Source organism: Muscardinus avellanarius (genome assembly GCF_963383645.1).
Source record: "Muscardinus avellanarius genome assembly, chromosome: 6".
Taxonomy (NCBI): Eukaryota; Metazoa; Chordata; class Mammalia; order Rodentia; family Gliridae; genus Muscardinus; species Muscardinus avellanarius.
The window spans coordinates 58,879,736-58,893,064 of record NC_137791.1 but is presented as its reverse complement, the minus strand read 5'-3'; the positions used below and the strand labels follow the sequence as shown (position 1 = coordinate 58,893,064).

The following is a 13,329-nucleotide window of genomic DNA, read 5'->3' as shown; positions in this document are numbered from 1 at the left end:
ATCAGGCTGGGAGTGTAGTTGAGGGGTAGAACGCCTGTGGGTTCAATCCCCAGTACAACACACACACAAAAAAACAAAAGGACACAAGCCTAAAGGAATAGAGGCCAAATGCTTATAATAAACTGAAATTAAAATAAACTACTAAATTATGATTTCTAGCAATATAATTTGTCATTACTTTCATGGGATTATTCGACTTATTTTTCATTGATAAGGTTAACAAAAATAAGCACCACATTACCACTAAAATTTTTCACCTATCCTTACATAGCAATTGTCTTCTTATAATTTGCCATGTATACCCTAGCAGTAGTTCACTTTATATATTTCAACTTAATTTTAAGAACCAACAAGATAAGAAGAGCAATTTGATATCTAATATATATTGCCCTTTACCTCCTTAAACCTTGTTTTCACGTGAAGCTATTCAGTACTCTTTTTATGTCTCTTCTCTCTCCCAATAATCAAGGTCTCTCCAGGACCTTTCCAAGCAAACAGACATCCCATATGGCACGGTCCTGGACTCTGCAGTATACGAACACGTCCGCATGAAGGGCCTGAATCCTTTTGAGAGGGACAGCATGTATTCCCAAATGTGGCGAATGATCAACAGAAGCAATGGATCAGAGAACAATGTTCTGGAATCCCAAGCAGGCATTCAGAAGGTATTGGTCATGGTTTTTCATCAAAAATTTTTTACATGTTGTCTTCTGTGTTAGAATTGCTAAGTTGAGATGTGTTTCTTTCTTGCTTCCTTTAACTGTAACATAAAGTCAAGTTTTACCTGCTATTGATTTAAAAAAGGTTTTGAGGCAAATCAGTGCACCAGTACAGGGAATTCAAACACCTCTGTGCTGTTTGATGGATCATTTTCCCATAGAATTCCAAAACTGAAAAATATACATTGCCATTTTGTTCAGAAAATGATTAAGAACTTATAAACATGAAGACTAAAAAAGTTTTCACAAATTCAATTCCAAATATCATTCAGGTTATCCAATTTTTCAAATGACTCAGGGTATTTTCTACACTGCATTTGTTTTTAGATTAAAACCTTATATTTATTTGTGATTACGTGCAGCTAGCTATTTGGAAATAAAATTTAATCTTACCAACAAAAAAGTTCTTCAAATATCTGTTTCCATTTCTAATGTTAGAATCCTTATCTATATCTTATTTTTCTATAATCATCATTTAAAAGCAACTGTACACAAAAAGACTAAAAAAAGCCTTTTTACCTTTTGTGAAAAATTTAGTGCTTTTTAAATTTTGGTCTTGGTTTATTTACAAATATACAGAGACCATTCAGGCCCTATCAACCTAAGTGAAAGAACTGACTGGATTTGCTTAAAATTATCTACAGGGGCTAGTGAAAATTATTGTGGTTGGTATTCAGTAAATAATTATGGAATGAATGCATGTCAGTAATGACAGCAATCGCACTCTGTGGTCTTTCTTTGTAATCTTCTGCAGCAGGTTAATTTGGACCCCAAGTCTGAGTTTCCTGTTCAGAAAGCAAATCCCATGCTGTAGGATGTTTTGACTATTAAAATTACTTCTCCCTGGGTTCCAGCATCCCTTCGTGCCTTTTCATATGATGCCCTTTATCTGCTACCACTGTTTCCATGACTGCTAGAGTCAGCCTAGTGATTGATCCTCACAGCCACCACATGTATATCATTATTTTAGGAACTGATAATACTGACATAAACCTCTCTCCATGTACTAATGATGCCTTTAAGGAAGTGAGTATCTTCGAGATGTTAGCAATGGACTCTAACTCCTTTTCCCTCATTATATGAATCCCAGTTTCTCAGGGCCTGGGTATTGATTCTAAAATGTTTCTTTCTTGTTTTTATCCTGGACTATTGGCTCCAGGAAATGCATCGAGGTGTCTTCAGTTTCTGGAATGGGGGTGAGAGTAGTGAATCTGATGGCAACTAAGTATGCATGGTGGGGAAGGGGAGGAGAACATTTGGGGATGTTCTAGGTACTCATAGGATGTGAATGAATTTAAGCTCCAGAACAAAAATACTAAATGGTTGAAAAGTTTTTTCTTCTTTATATTGTCTAATGTTAAAAAGATTTTTTCCTTGCAGATTAGTAAAAATAGAAAATCATAGTTCATATTTCTATCTTATTTTAGGAGCCAAAGATCTATGCCTTAAAATATCTTTTTGTATAGTATAATACCAGAGATATTTTATTATTTTTTGGCAGTACTGGGGATTGAATTCAGGGACATTCTACCTCTGAGGTACACCCCCAGCCATATCTTCTATTCTTATTTTGAAATAGGGTCTCAATAAGTTGCAGAGGGCCTCACTAAGTAGTTGAGGCTGGCTGGTATCCTGCAAGCCTCCTGTCTCAGACTCCCAAGTACTGGGATTACAGGCATGCACCATCATGCTTGGCCTAAATAAAACGTTAAAAAAAAAAAACATATATACAGCTGGGCATGGTGGTACATGCTTGTAATCCCAGCATTTGGGAGGCTGAGACCAGAGGATTGTGGTTCGTAGACAGCCTCAGCTACTTAGTGAGGCCCTTCATAACTTAGACTCTGTTTCAAAGTAAAGAATAAAAAAATAGGGCAGGGGTGGTAGCTCGGAGGTCAGATGTCCCCTGGGTTCTATCCCCAGACCCACAAAAAAAAAAAACCCCAAAAAACCCAAAAAACATATATACTCAGTCAGACAAGATGGTACATATTTGTAATATCAATACTTGGAACACTGAGAGAGTAGGGTTATAGTTTCAAGGCTAGTGTTCAATAAGTTTGCAAGACTCTGTTTCAAAAAATAAAAAGGGCTGGAAGTATAGCTCAGGGTAGAGTGCCTCTTGATTCATCTACTATATATGCACACACACACTAGATAGATAGATGATAGATGATAGACAAAGTCACTTATTAATTTATTCATTTATCAAACATTTGCTAAGTACCAGTTATGCCCTAGACACTGATCTAGGAACTAGAGATAAGCTCAATAATCAAGAAATGGTCAATCAATTCATGAAATGGATCTGGAGAATCTCATGAGGAAGATGAATGGGAAATAAGACATGTGAATAAACCAAACAATTCAAATTGTGATATGAAGTGTTAAAATATCTGAGCTTTATAGGAACATAAATCTGGATCTGAATCCAGCTCTTTTTTATTTCTTTTAATGAAATGAGTAAAAATGAGTAGCTATTTAGAGTTTAGTAGTTATTTGGGAGTTTCATCATAATAATAAGAGTTCCTACCCCATGTAACTTTTGTCAAGATTAAATAAGATAATATAAGTAATACACCTATAAATAGTGTGATTGCAACCATAAAACTAACTCATAAAATGGTTCTGAAGATTATCTGAGAAAATGTATACGTGAGGGATTTGTAACTACAAAGTTTTATTGTTTAATATTTCCTAGTATTAGGTTAAAATTATGACATAATAAAAAGAAAAATGCAGTAAAATTAATAGTGAACAATTTTTGTTTCCTGATAGTATACTGATACAGGAGGGTTAATAAGTTTACAACTGCAAGTCTTCAATTATTTATTATACGATGTTTTTTATTTTCTGATTTAATAGAGATCTGATAAAGAATGCCCTTACAAACTCATAACAAAATATACCTAAGTGAAATTTGTTTGTAGTATCACATTTCTTTTGCCCCAGGCAGAAGCAGCTGAAAATTGATTGGGTGGAGAAGAGGTCTTAATAATGAATGTACTATGGTTGAGTTTGCAAGGTCTTGGCCAGCTTGTATTAAAAAACAAAACCAGCCAGCAAATGCGCGATAACCTCCTCACCTGCTAAAGCTCACTGGAGGTTCATGAAATTGAGAGCCATAGCATGTGAAGTATGACTGCGGATGCTTCTTCAAACAACTGGTCTTGCACATCTCACATGGCAGCTTTGTGTTCTCGGTCATTGATTTCTAATTTGAGCAGGCAGAAAAGACCTCAGAGGTCTTCCAGGTTAGCATCTCACAAAAGGCCAACTTTCTTCTGTAGTGTCTTTGACAGGAATTTGTATGTACAATAACAGCCTTCCGAAAAAGCCAGCCTCGCTATGAAAAACAGTCTCCGCAATCTATAACTTTAAATAGTTCTCATTAACGTCTCAGGCTGTGCTTGTTCTTAATTGTGCTACTAGTCTCATTAAGTTTCCCATACTTGAAGGTAGATCCTGATCCTGTCGAACATCTTTGTTCCGCTTGTACCAAAGAAATCTGTGTAAATGAGCATTAAGTAGTGAGAGTTCTGACTAAATATTCTTGTGAGATATTCACCAGTACTGAAAAATCTTAATTAAACTAGAACAAGTTTGTTTCTGTCTTGCTGTGCCAAAACCCTTTTGCCTAAATAGAAAAAGTGTGATTTAAAGAATCTAATTGAATTTTTTTCTGACATTCCACAATTATTTACTAAACACCTTTTGTGTATCAGGCCTTAGTTGCTGGGATAAACAGAAATATAAGCAAATGCATCCGTGGAACTTACCTTGTAGCGAGGGTAACAGAAAATAAAAAAAATAAGCCATACTCTTTGTTCAGTAATGAGAAGTGTTAAGGTGAAAAAGTATGATAGAAGAGGGAGGGTGGGAATAAGGAGGAGCAGGATGCTTTGCTCAGTAAGATCAGGTGGCCTGCAAAGGCAAGCTGCACTGAGAAAGCACTTCCCAGGTGAGACTAAGGGCTCTCTGCCAGTAGTGGTCATGACCAGTCAGCATGATTGTGAGGTTTTTCTCTAGTTTTTCTCTTCAGCTTCCTGAGTGTAAACACAAAGTCGACAGAAGTAGATTTTACCAGAAGTGGTGTTTGCTAGATATGTACATGTGAAAGTTAAGTACAAATATATATATATATATATATATATATATATATATATATATATATACATATATGTGTGTGTGTGTGTGTGTGTGTGTGTGTGTGTGTGTGTGTGTGTGTGAACATCTTAAATCCATGGGAATTGAGGACACTAGATGAATGGCATGGACAATGGAGTGTAGGTCTGAAGACCCTAAAGAATTGCGAGAGTCAATGAGCCAAAATGACAGAATTAGAAATCATATGAAGTTAATTCCGAGATGGCTCATTTGAAATGAGACAATGAAGAGAGTGCAATTATTAGTGGTGATGTAACATGAAGTGAGTGGTGGAGACAGGAGACAAGACAAGCTCTTTGGAGAAGAGGAAGGCAAGATACTGAGAAATCAAATATTTGAAAAGGATATTGTATGTATGGTTAATATTCTCACTGTTGCGATCAAAAACAGCTGACCACACAGTTTAGAGGAAGAAAGATGTATTGGCTCTCAGTTTTTGGAGGTTCAGGGTTCAGTCCATGTCAAGCTGGGTCTACAGAGCTCAGAACATAGCAACAGAAAGCAGAGAGAGAAAGGGAGAAAGTCTCTGCTCTCACATCATGGAGGCCAAAGCAGAGAGAGAGGGAGGGAGGGAGGGAAAGAGAGGAGAGAGAGAGAGAGAGAGAGAGAGAGAGAGAGAGAGAGAGAGAGAGAGCTTATAATCCCCAAGGTTATAGAACCCCTTCTTAGCAACCAAGCCATGCTTCAAACGTTGCTACCTTGTTTTGTGAGGGCTAGGGAAACATTATAAATCCTAATCCTTATAAATGTCTGTGTACATAATTAAATCACAAAGAATAAAAGAACTAACACTCAAAAGAGAGACAGTAAATGACGTATCAAATCAGGCAGGGCTAGAGATGTGACAGAGAGTGAGTAGATGACCACTGTAGATGGAGTAGCAGGTAGCACAGTCCAAAAGCATGATCTTCAAAGCTGGGGACTTTAGTGACAAGTGTATAGAAGGGGTTTGGGTAGCAAAAGGGCAACTAATCCTGATCTAGTCCAAGTGACATCAGTGTTGTAGAAAAGAAAAATAAGTGCCACTTGAGAAAACCAGAAGCAGCATATCCCCTGAGCAGAAACAGGTTCCAATGAGCAAAAGAAGGTAAAAGAAAGATCCAAAAAAAAAAAAAATGGAGAGGAGTTTATAGGGAAAATGACTGGACTACTAGTTTTCTTGGAACAATCTTTCCAGTTGTCCCAGTGTTATTAACTGCATCCTTTTTACTCTCAAGAGTGTTCTCATTAGAACAATAAATTGGTTGAGCATGGTGGTACTCGTCTGTAATCACAGTACCTGGATAGCAGGATTGTAGGTTTGACACCTGCCTCAGAAATATAGTAAGACTGTCAGCAACCTAGCAAGACCCAGTTTCAAAACCAAAAACAAGCCGGGCGTAGTGGCGCACGCTTGTAATCCCCACTCTTGGGAGGCAGAGACAGGAGGATCACGCTGGTTCGGAGCCAGCCTCGCTGGCTTAAGAGACCCTGTTTCCAAATAAAAAATATTTAAAAAAAAAAGTAGGTCTGGGAGTGTAGCCCGGAGGTAGAAGGGTTTCCAGGAACCCCAGTAGCAAAAAACAAACAAACAAACAAACAAACAAACAAACAAACAAAAAGGACTGTGGGTGTAGTTCAGAGGTAGAACATCTTTGGGTTCAATCCCCAGCACCACACACAGACACAAAAATAATGTGTGATCTCACTAAATATAGGGATCATGCCATTGATGGAATTCCACAGAGCAAAACTGGAGAATCCAGAGAGTTGGAGAAGGATGGAAAATTGGTCAAAATCAGGGATGTGCAAATCCATATCCGTGAGGTATAAGTAATGATCTGTAAGCTCAGAACTTGGCATGATGATGAACTTTTGGGACATAGGGTGAAATGGACTGTGGGCTTTAGGGCAGACAGTATTGACAAGGAGATGAGTGTGAGGTGGTGGGAGGGGTGCGCATGCTCTCAGGAACATACTGAGGTGTGACAGCCCTCTTCATCCCTGACAATGGTGGTCTGGAATCCTGGATAGCGGCAGCCGTATTTGCAGCTGAGACTAGAAAGCACTGCAGTTAGTTCTGGTCTTACAGACCTCACGCCCGTGAACCCCGTGAATCCCTCTAGCCATAGCTTTTTTTCTGGTTCTTCCACTTCTCCTCCTCTTAGAGCTCTACGGCAGGCATCACTGGGCACTGAGGAAAGGTGCCAGAATAGATGACCATTCATGAGCCTGCAGCAAAGGATGCAAGAACTAACTTGAGCTTCAGTGAGCAACTTGATAATAATTTGACAGGGTGCATGACCTTAAAACTGGGTTAGGGCCTTATCACAGAAATGAATAATCAAACAACCCTGATGATGGTAGAGAGAGGAACAAAACAAAATGTTAAACATTTCTGGGCTATGAAAATGCCAAGCCTGGGCTGTCATAGCACTGGGCGTAGAGCTTTCACTGCATTTGATATGTTTGCCCTTTTTCCGATGATTCCAACAGTGAATGAATGTATCATCTGCTTTTGCACTTCACCCTGCGGCAGGAGTTCAAATCCCACTGACGTATTTTCTGCTCCCCAGAAATCTGAGTTTTTAGATCGGTATCAGAAATCACACTATGAAAGAAGGTAACTGCATCAATGGGTGAATGAAAAAGACATAGAGATCATTTCCAGTAGCTTTGCAACTGTATTTTTAATGCCTGGAGTTGGATGGTTTTTAAATTACTTTTAAAAATTCATTTTTGTTAATAATAACCATTATAGGTATGTTTGAAATCACAGTTTCTCTCTCTCTCTCTCTCTCTCTCTCTCTCTCTCTCTCTCTCTCTCTCTCACTGGAGATTGACTCAGGGACATTCTACATTCTACTTTTTAGCTATATCCTCAGCCCTATTTTACATTATTTTTTATTTTACTTTGAAACAGATTATCATTAAGTTGCTGAGGATGTAAATAAGTTTCTGAGGCTGGCCTGAAACTCATGACCTTCCTGTCTCAGTCTCACAAGTACAGAGTTTATAGGTGTGTGCTACCACGACTGGCTCAAAATCTGTTTTGATTAGATATTTTCTTAAAGAAGAAAAGAGAAATCTAGAACCATAAACTTCCTAGGCATTCATAAGCATCTCAACTTGAGTTTTATATAGGGTAAAGAAAACTACAAATAAAATTTTTTCTAACTTCCCAGAAAAAATATGCATACAAATATATATATGTGTGTGTGTGTGTGTGTGTGTGTGTGTGTGTGTGTGTGCATATATATGTGTGAATCTTTTATAGTTATTCTATATACTAAAATGAGTGCTGATGAAAATAATGTTTTATATATGGAAATACAACACCACTCACCTACCATTGGCAGAGAACATAGTTATAAATTTGTTATTTTATAGTGAAAAAAATGTCTTTTTAAACTCATGATGAAAGCCAGATCTACTCCAATTCTTGTTTTAAATAGATAAATTCAATCCTAATTCATCTATTCACTTACTCATCCCTCTCATCAACAAACATTTATTCAGTGGTGCTAAGTCTACTGCAGAATAATAGCTCCCCCACAGAGAGTCCTGTGAGATATTTTGAGAACACAGAGAACAGGGCACTAGCTTTGCCTTGGGGAAAAAACTAGCTCAGGTTGGTGAAGGCTTCCTAGAGGAACTGATGTTAAACTTAGAATAAGGAGGATTTAATTAAGTAAAAGGGAGATGGCAATTAGTGGGTTGGGAGGAGACAGCCTGAACAAAGACGGCGAAGGTGAGCAAATCACAGCGTGTGCAGGAAACTGAAGAGAATTGTAGAGAATACGGTGCTCTGATAAGGTGACTGGGGAGGGCAGAGCAGCCTGCGCCTGTGGAACAAAGACACCTACTGGGCCCTGTATCATCTGAACTTGTTAATTGGACATTAATCACATAATTCTAACTACATGAGCCAAAGAGATGTGACAAGAATAACCAAAATGTTTCAAAAGGCATTTCTGGATTGGAAAGAACACATAGCCATTTTGGACCTCAGTTTCTTTCCATATTTTTTTTAAATTATAAAAATGGAATTGATAAATTCTAAATTATTTTTTGAAACATTTCTTAGTAGTTTGAGGGTCTTAATTTCAAACTGCTTAATAGCCACATGAGAGAATTACACCCACCAGGAGACTGCAAAAGCCATTAGTGGGGCCCCAAGCCTCTGCTTAGTACACATCCTCATACTCAAACAGGAAAAAAAAAATTCCAAAGGAAATCTGACTCTCTAATTCCCCAGGATGGGAAAGAATGAATAGGTAAGTCACTGTTTTTTGGTGGTTTCATTATTTTTACAAACTCCTTTATCCAATAAATATATTAAATGGTGTATTACCTCTGTTTAATGTATTTTTTAAAAAATTAATATATTAAAAAAACAAATCTAGAACTATAGATTTCTTAGGCATTCATAAGCATCTTAACTTGAGTTTTAAATATGGTAGGCTTTATAATACACAAAGAAAACTACAAATACAATTTTTACTCTAAAAGATTTTTCCCAAATTGGAATATCCAAATTCATTTCTAAAATATTTTGGGGGAAAATTAAAAATTTCAGAATCATCTTACTATAATTTTAATATTAGTTCACTCCACTTCCAATTTTATCTCCAGAATCAATTTCCCATCACTTCAGTTTTTTCAATGTCAATATCAAAAACATCTTTGAGGTTAGCATGTATTACCTGAACGTTTTTATTAACATCCTCAAAATATTCCAAGAACTACGAATATTTATCAGATCACTACCCTTATTCAATACTTTGAAAGTTTTACTTTCTCTTAAAAACAACTGCAATGAACATGTATTTTTATATATTTATGTTATTTGTCTTATAGATAAGGCCTTCAAATTAGGAGTGTGTGTGTGTGTTATTGAAGATGTAACCCAGGGACCTTCTGCCTTCAAGCTACACCCCCAGCCCCAATTTTTTCTTATTCTGTATTTTGAAACAGGGTCTCACTGAGTTGCAAAGGGCCTCATTAGGTAGTTGAGGCTGTCTGCAAACCATGATCCTCCTGTTTCAACCTCTCAAATGCTGGGATCTCAAGCGTGTGCCACCATGCCCAGCTTAAAGGGTATTTTCTTAACATAGTGTCCAAAAGTATACCAATTTCTACTTCTGTCAGTACGTTAAGAGTATGCCTATTCAGTACTTTCTTGCCAGAAATTGACAGATTAAATGGTATTAATCTTCTATTTTCTCATTTTAGTCAAAATGATGAATGAAAAGTATCTCCTTTAAATTGCATTTTTCTGATTATAAATAAGATTGAACATTTTTCAGAGGTTTATTTTTGTATTTCATCTATACATTGGTAAATACTTTGTTCTTTTTCTGTTGATTGGGTTGCTATAATTTTAATATCTTTAAGGCATTAATGAGGCAGCGAGGTACTTTGTCTTTTTTGTTACTTTCCCCTTGTCCTGTGGGCTTCTCTGTTCCCATCTCTGGCCACATCTGCCTTCACACTGTCAGCTAAGCAGATGTAATGGCAAGAAACACCACTTGGTCAGGTCCTACTGTAAACCCACATGCGCAAATGTACACTCCATGGGATGAAATTCCTTTTGTCAGCTACTGTTTTCAAAGAACAGCATTTACTTTGCAAAAACAAAAACAGAAAAAGAAAAATTGGTTTTGTAAATACATCTCTGAGCAATTCAGTTTTCTGTTGTAATGAATATAGACAAGAATTTTACTAAATTTTGCTCCTTAGTAGATGGTATATACTAAGAGGGCTCAGATTTTTTGAAATGTTTTTCTACAAAGCCTTTCTAATGAAGATGTGATTCCCATGCCTGTGTATTTGTTTCCTTCATGTTAAGCTTTAGCCCTTTAACACATACTTTACATTTTTACTATCTTCTTCCCTCAGTGGTAGAATTAGGAACCACTGTGGGTTTAATTTGCATCCCGTTGGGCCCAGCCCCTGGCTGTCCTTTCATAGGCCCCAAAGAGTTTTCTTTTCCTCTCATTCTCATTTATGAATTTCCTGCTCTACTGCAATTTTCTTATTCTCTTACTGTTGAATTCAGTTCTCTGATGAAAGCCTAACTTCCATGATTACTGGTACATCTTTTTGCTTTAATATTTCCAAGATTAATTGTCATTTGAGGCACTAAAGCTTCTGACTACAAATTCCTCCTTTCTTGTTAAATATCCATAACTATTATTTTCCTTATTCTAAACCAGTATGTCTTGCAAAATCCTTTATGGCTCTGCAATCTGGCATCAACTCAGCCTGAGAAATAACAAAATAAATAAAGTCTGAATGCCTTAATTATATTTTGGGGCAATAAATATATTACAATATAAAACCATACTTGTGTTTGGTAGAAAATAACCTGCTTCTTCAATTTCCCCTTTATTTCTTCTATTACCTGCAATATTAAATAGTGGAAGCTGTAAGTGGAAAATGGGTTTTTAAAAACTTCATAACTAAAGATAGGGCTTCTCTTTTTAAATTATAAGGAATTGATTTGTAATATAATTGAAGCAGATCACATAAATAGCTTTCATGTAACTTTCTACATAAATTTTTATTGAAAACTTTAATTACATTTGATGTTTAAAAACTAGTAAGTGCATGTAACATAAATGTTAGCATCTTAACCATTTTTAAATAGTTCAGTGTTACTAAGTATATGGACATTGTTGTGCAACCACCACCACCATCCATCAGAACTCTTTCTATCCTGCAAAACTAGAATTCTCTATCCATTAAATAGTAATTCCTTCCTTCTTCTGTTCCCAATACCCTGGCAACCACCATTCTGCTTTCTGTCTCTATGCATTTGAGTCCTCTAGGTACCTCATGTAAGTGTTAAGTGTTAAGTAGAATTATGCAGTACTAAACTTTTGACTGACTCATCACATTTAACAATATCCTGAAGGTTTATCCAACTTGTTATATGTATTATGATTTTCCCCCACTTCGAGGCTAAGTAGTATTACACATACATACATATACACACACGCACACACACACACACACACACACATACATACACACATTTTTTTTATCCATTTATTGTAAAAATGGATAAGCTCTGTGAATAATACTTCTATGAACACAGGTGTACAAATATCTATTAGACTCTATGCTTTTAATTCTTTGGACTCTATAACCAGAGGTAATATTGCTGGACCACATGGCAATTCTTGTTTTTTTTTTTGGGGGGTGGGTGCTAGGGATGGAACCCAGGGACATTCTACCTCTGAGCTATAGCCCCAGCCCTATGTTTTATTCTTTATTTTGAAACAGGGTCTCACTGAGCTGCAAAGGGCCTCACTAAGTAGCTGAGTCTGTCCGCAAAGCTTGATCCTCCTTGTCTCAGCCTCCCAAGTGCTGGGATTACAAGCATGTGCCACCACTCCCAGCTACAGGGCAATTATTTTTGTAATTGTTTTAAGAAATTTCCATACTGTTTTCCATAGTGGCCATAGCATTTTACATTCACAGAAGTAGATTACAGGGTACCAATTTTTTCACATCCTTACAAATATATAATTTTTATTTATCTATTTCAGTAGTGGCTATCCTAATGTTTAAAAGGTGAGAAAATTATAAGTTTATATTTTAATATGTACTTTAAGAAGTACTAGGTGAACTAAAAAACTTGAATTATTATCATCTCCAAAATGCGTTCTAATAAAAATAAGATTTGGCAAGCTTGGCATATAAAGCCCAGCCTTCCTGAGAGGTAAGACACCTATGAAAAGAGTTCTCTCCTGTAATGATTCTCAAAGGCAGAAGACATTAACAAACTTTCCTAATGTCAGCAATAGAAGCAAATCAGAATTCAGAATGTGGTGTGTATGGATTCATTAAACAAAACCAAACTACATGCTAATCTGACACACCCAGTTGGAAGAATTTGCTTGCCTGAATTCTCTGGGAATATTTATCTCTGATCATTACCCATTGCTATTTCCCTAAGTCATCACAATTATGGAGCCAAAAGGGAATATGGGTGTCTTCGAAATTAATCATTTATTTTATAGATGAGAAAATTATACCAAAAAGGTTAAGTGATTTACTTAAGGCCCTACAACTAATTAGTATCAAGATTTATGTCCACACCCCACATCCCTTAACTCCCATCACTTGCTCTTTTCACCACAATTATAGAACCTGTCTCTAATGTCTTTCCAAAGCTAATTAAAACTCACATCACAGTTTCAGTAGTTCTCCAACTGTACAAGATATGAAGAATTAGCCAGAAAAGCTGTTCAAACTGCTTCCTCTCATCCAGGAATGGTGATGCATGCCTGTAATCCCAGTGCTTGGGAAGCTGAGAAAGGAGGCTGAAACACATTTGAGACTAGCCTCAGCAACTTATCGAGGCTCTGCTTAAAAAAAATATGCTTCTTATAAAAGATAACAATACACCAATAAAAAAATTTAAAAGAAATACAAGCCCAGATATTAACATTCA

General features: G+C 36.6%; 1 protein-coding gene across 3 annotated transcripts in view; it reads left to right on the top strand.

Annotated features, from left to right (window-relative positions):
* The window catches only part of GRID2 (glutamate ionotropic receptor delta type subunit 2), a gene marked incomplete at both ends in the record, with an annotated part of 1,485,932 nt that overhangs the window by 1,201,748 nt on the left and 270,855 nt on the right, over positions 1 to 13,329 (top strand). For all 3 annotated transcript variants that reach the window (XM_080697615.1, XM_080697616.1, XM_080697614.1), the window contains one exon: positions 470 to 665. In XM_080697615.1, the coding sequence (XP_080553741.1) occupies positions 470 to 665 (196 nt within the window). The remainder of the gene's footprint in view (positions 1 to 469; positions 666 to 13,329) is intronic.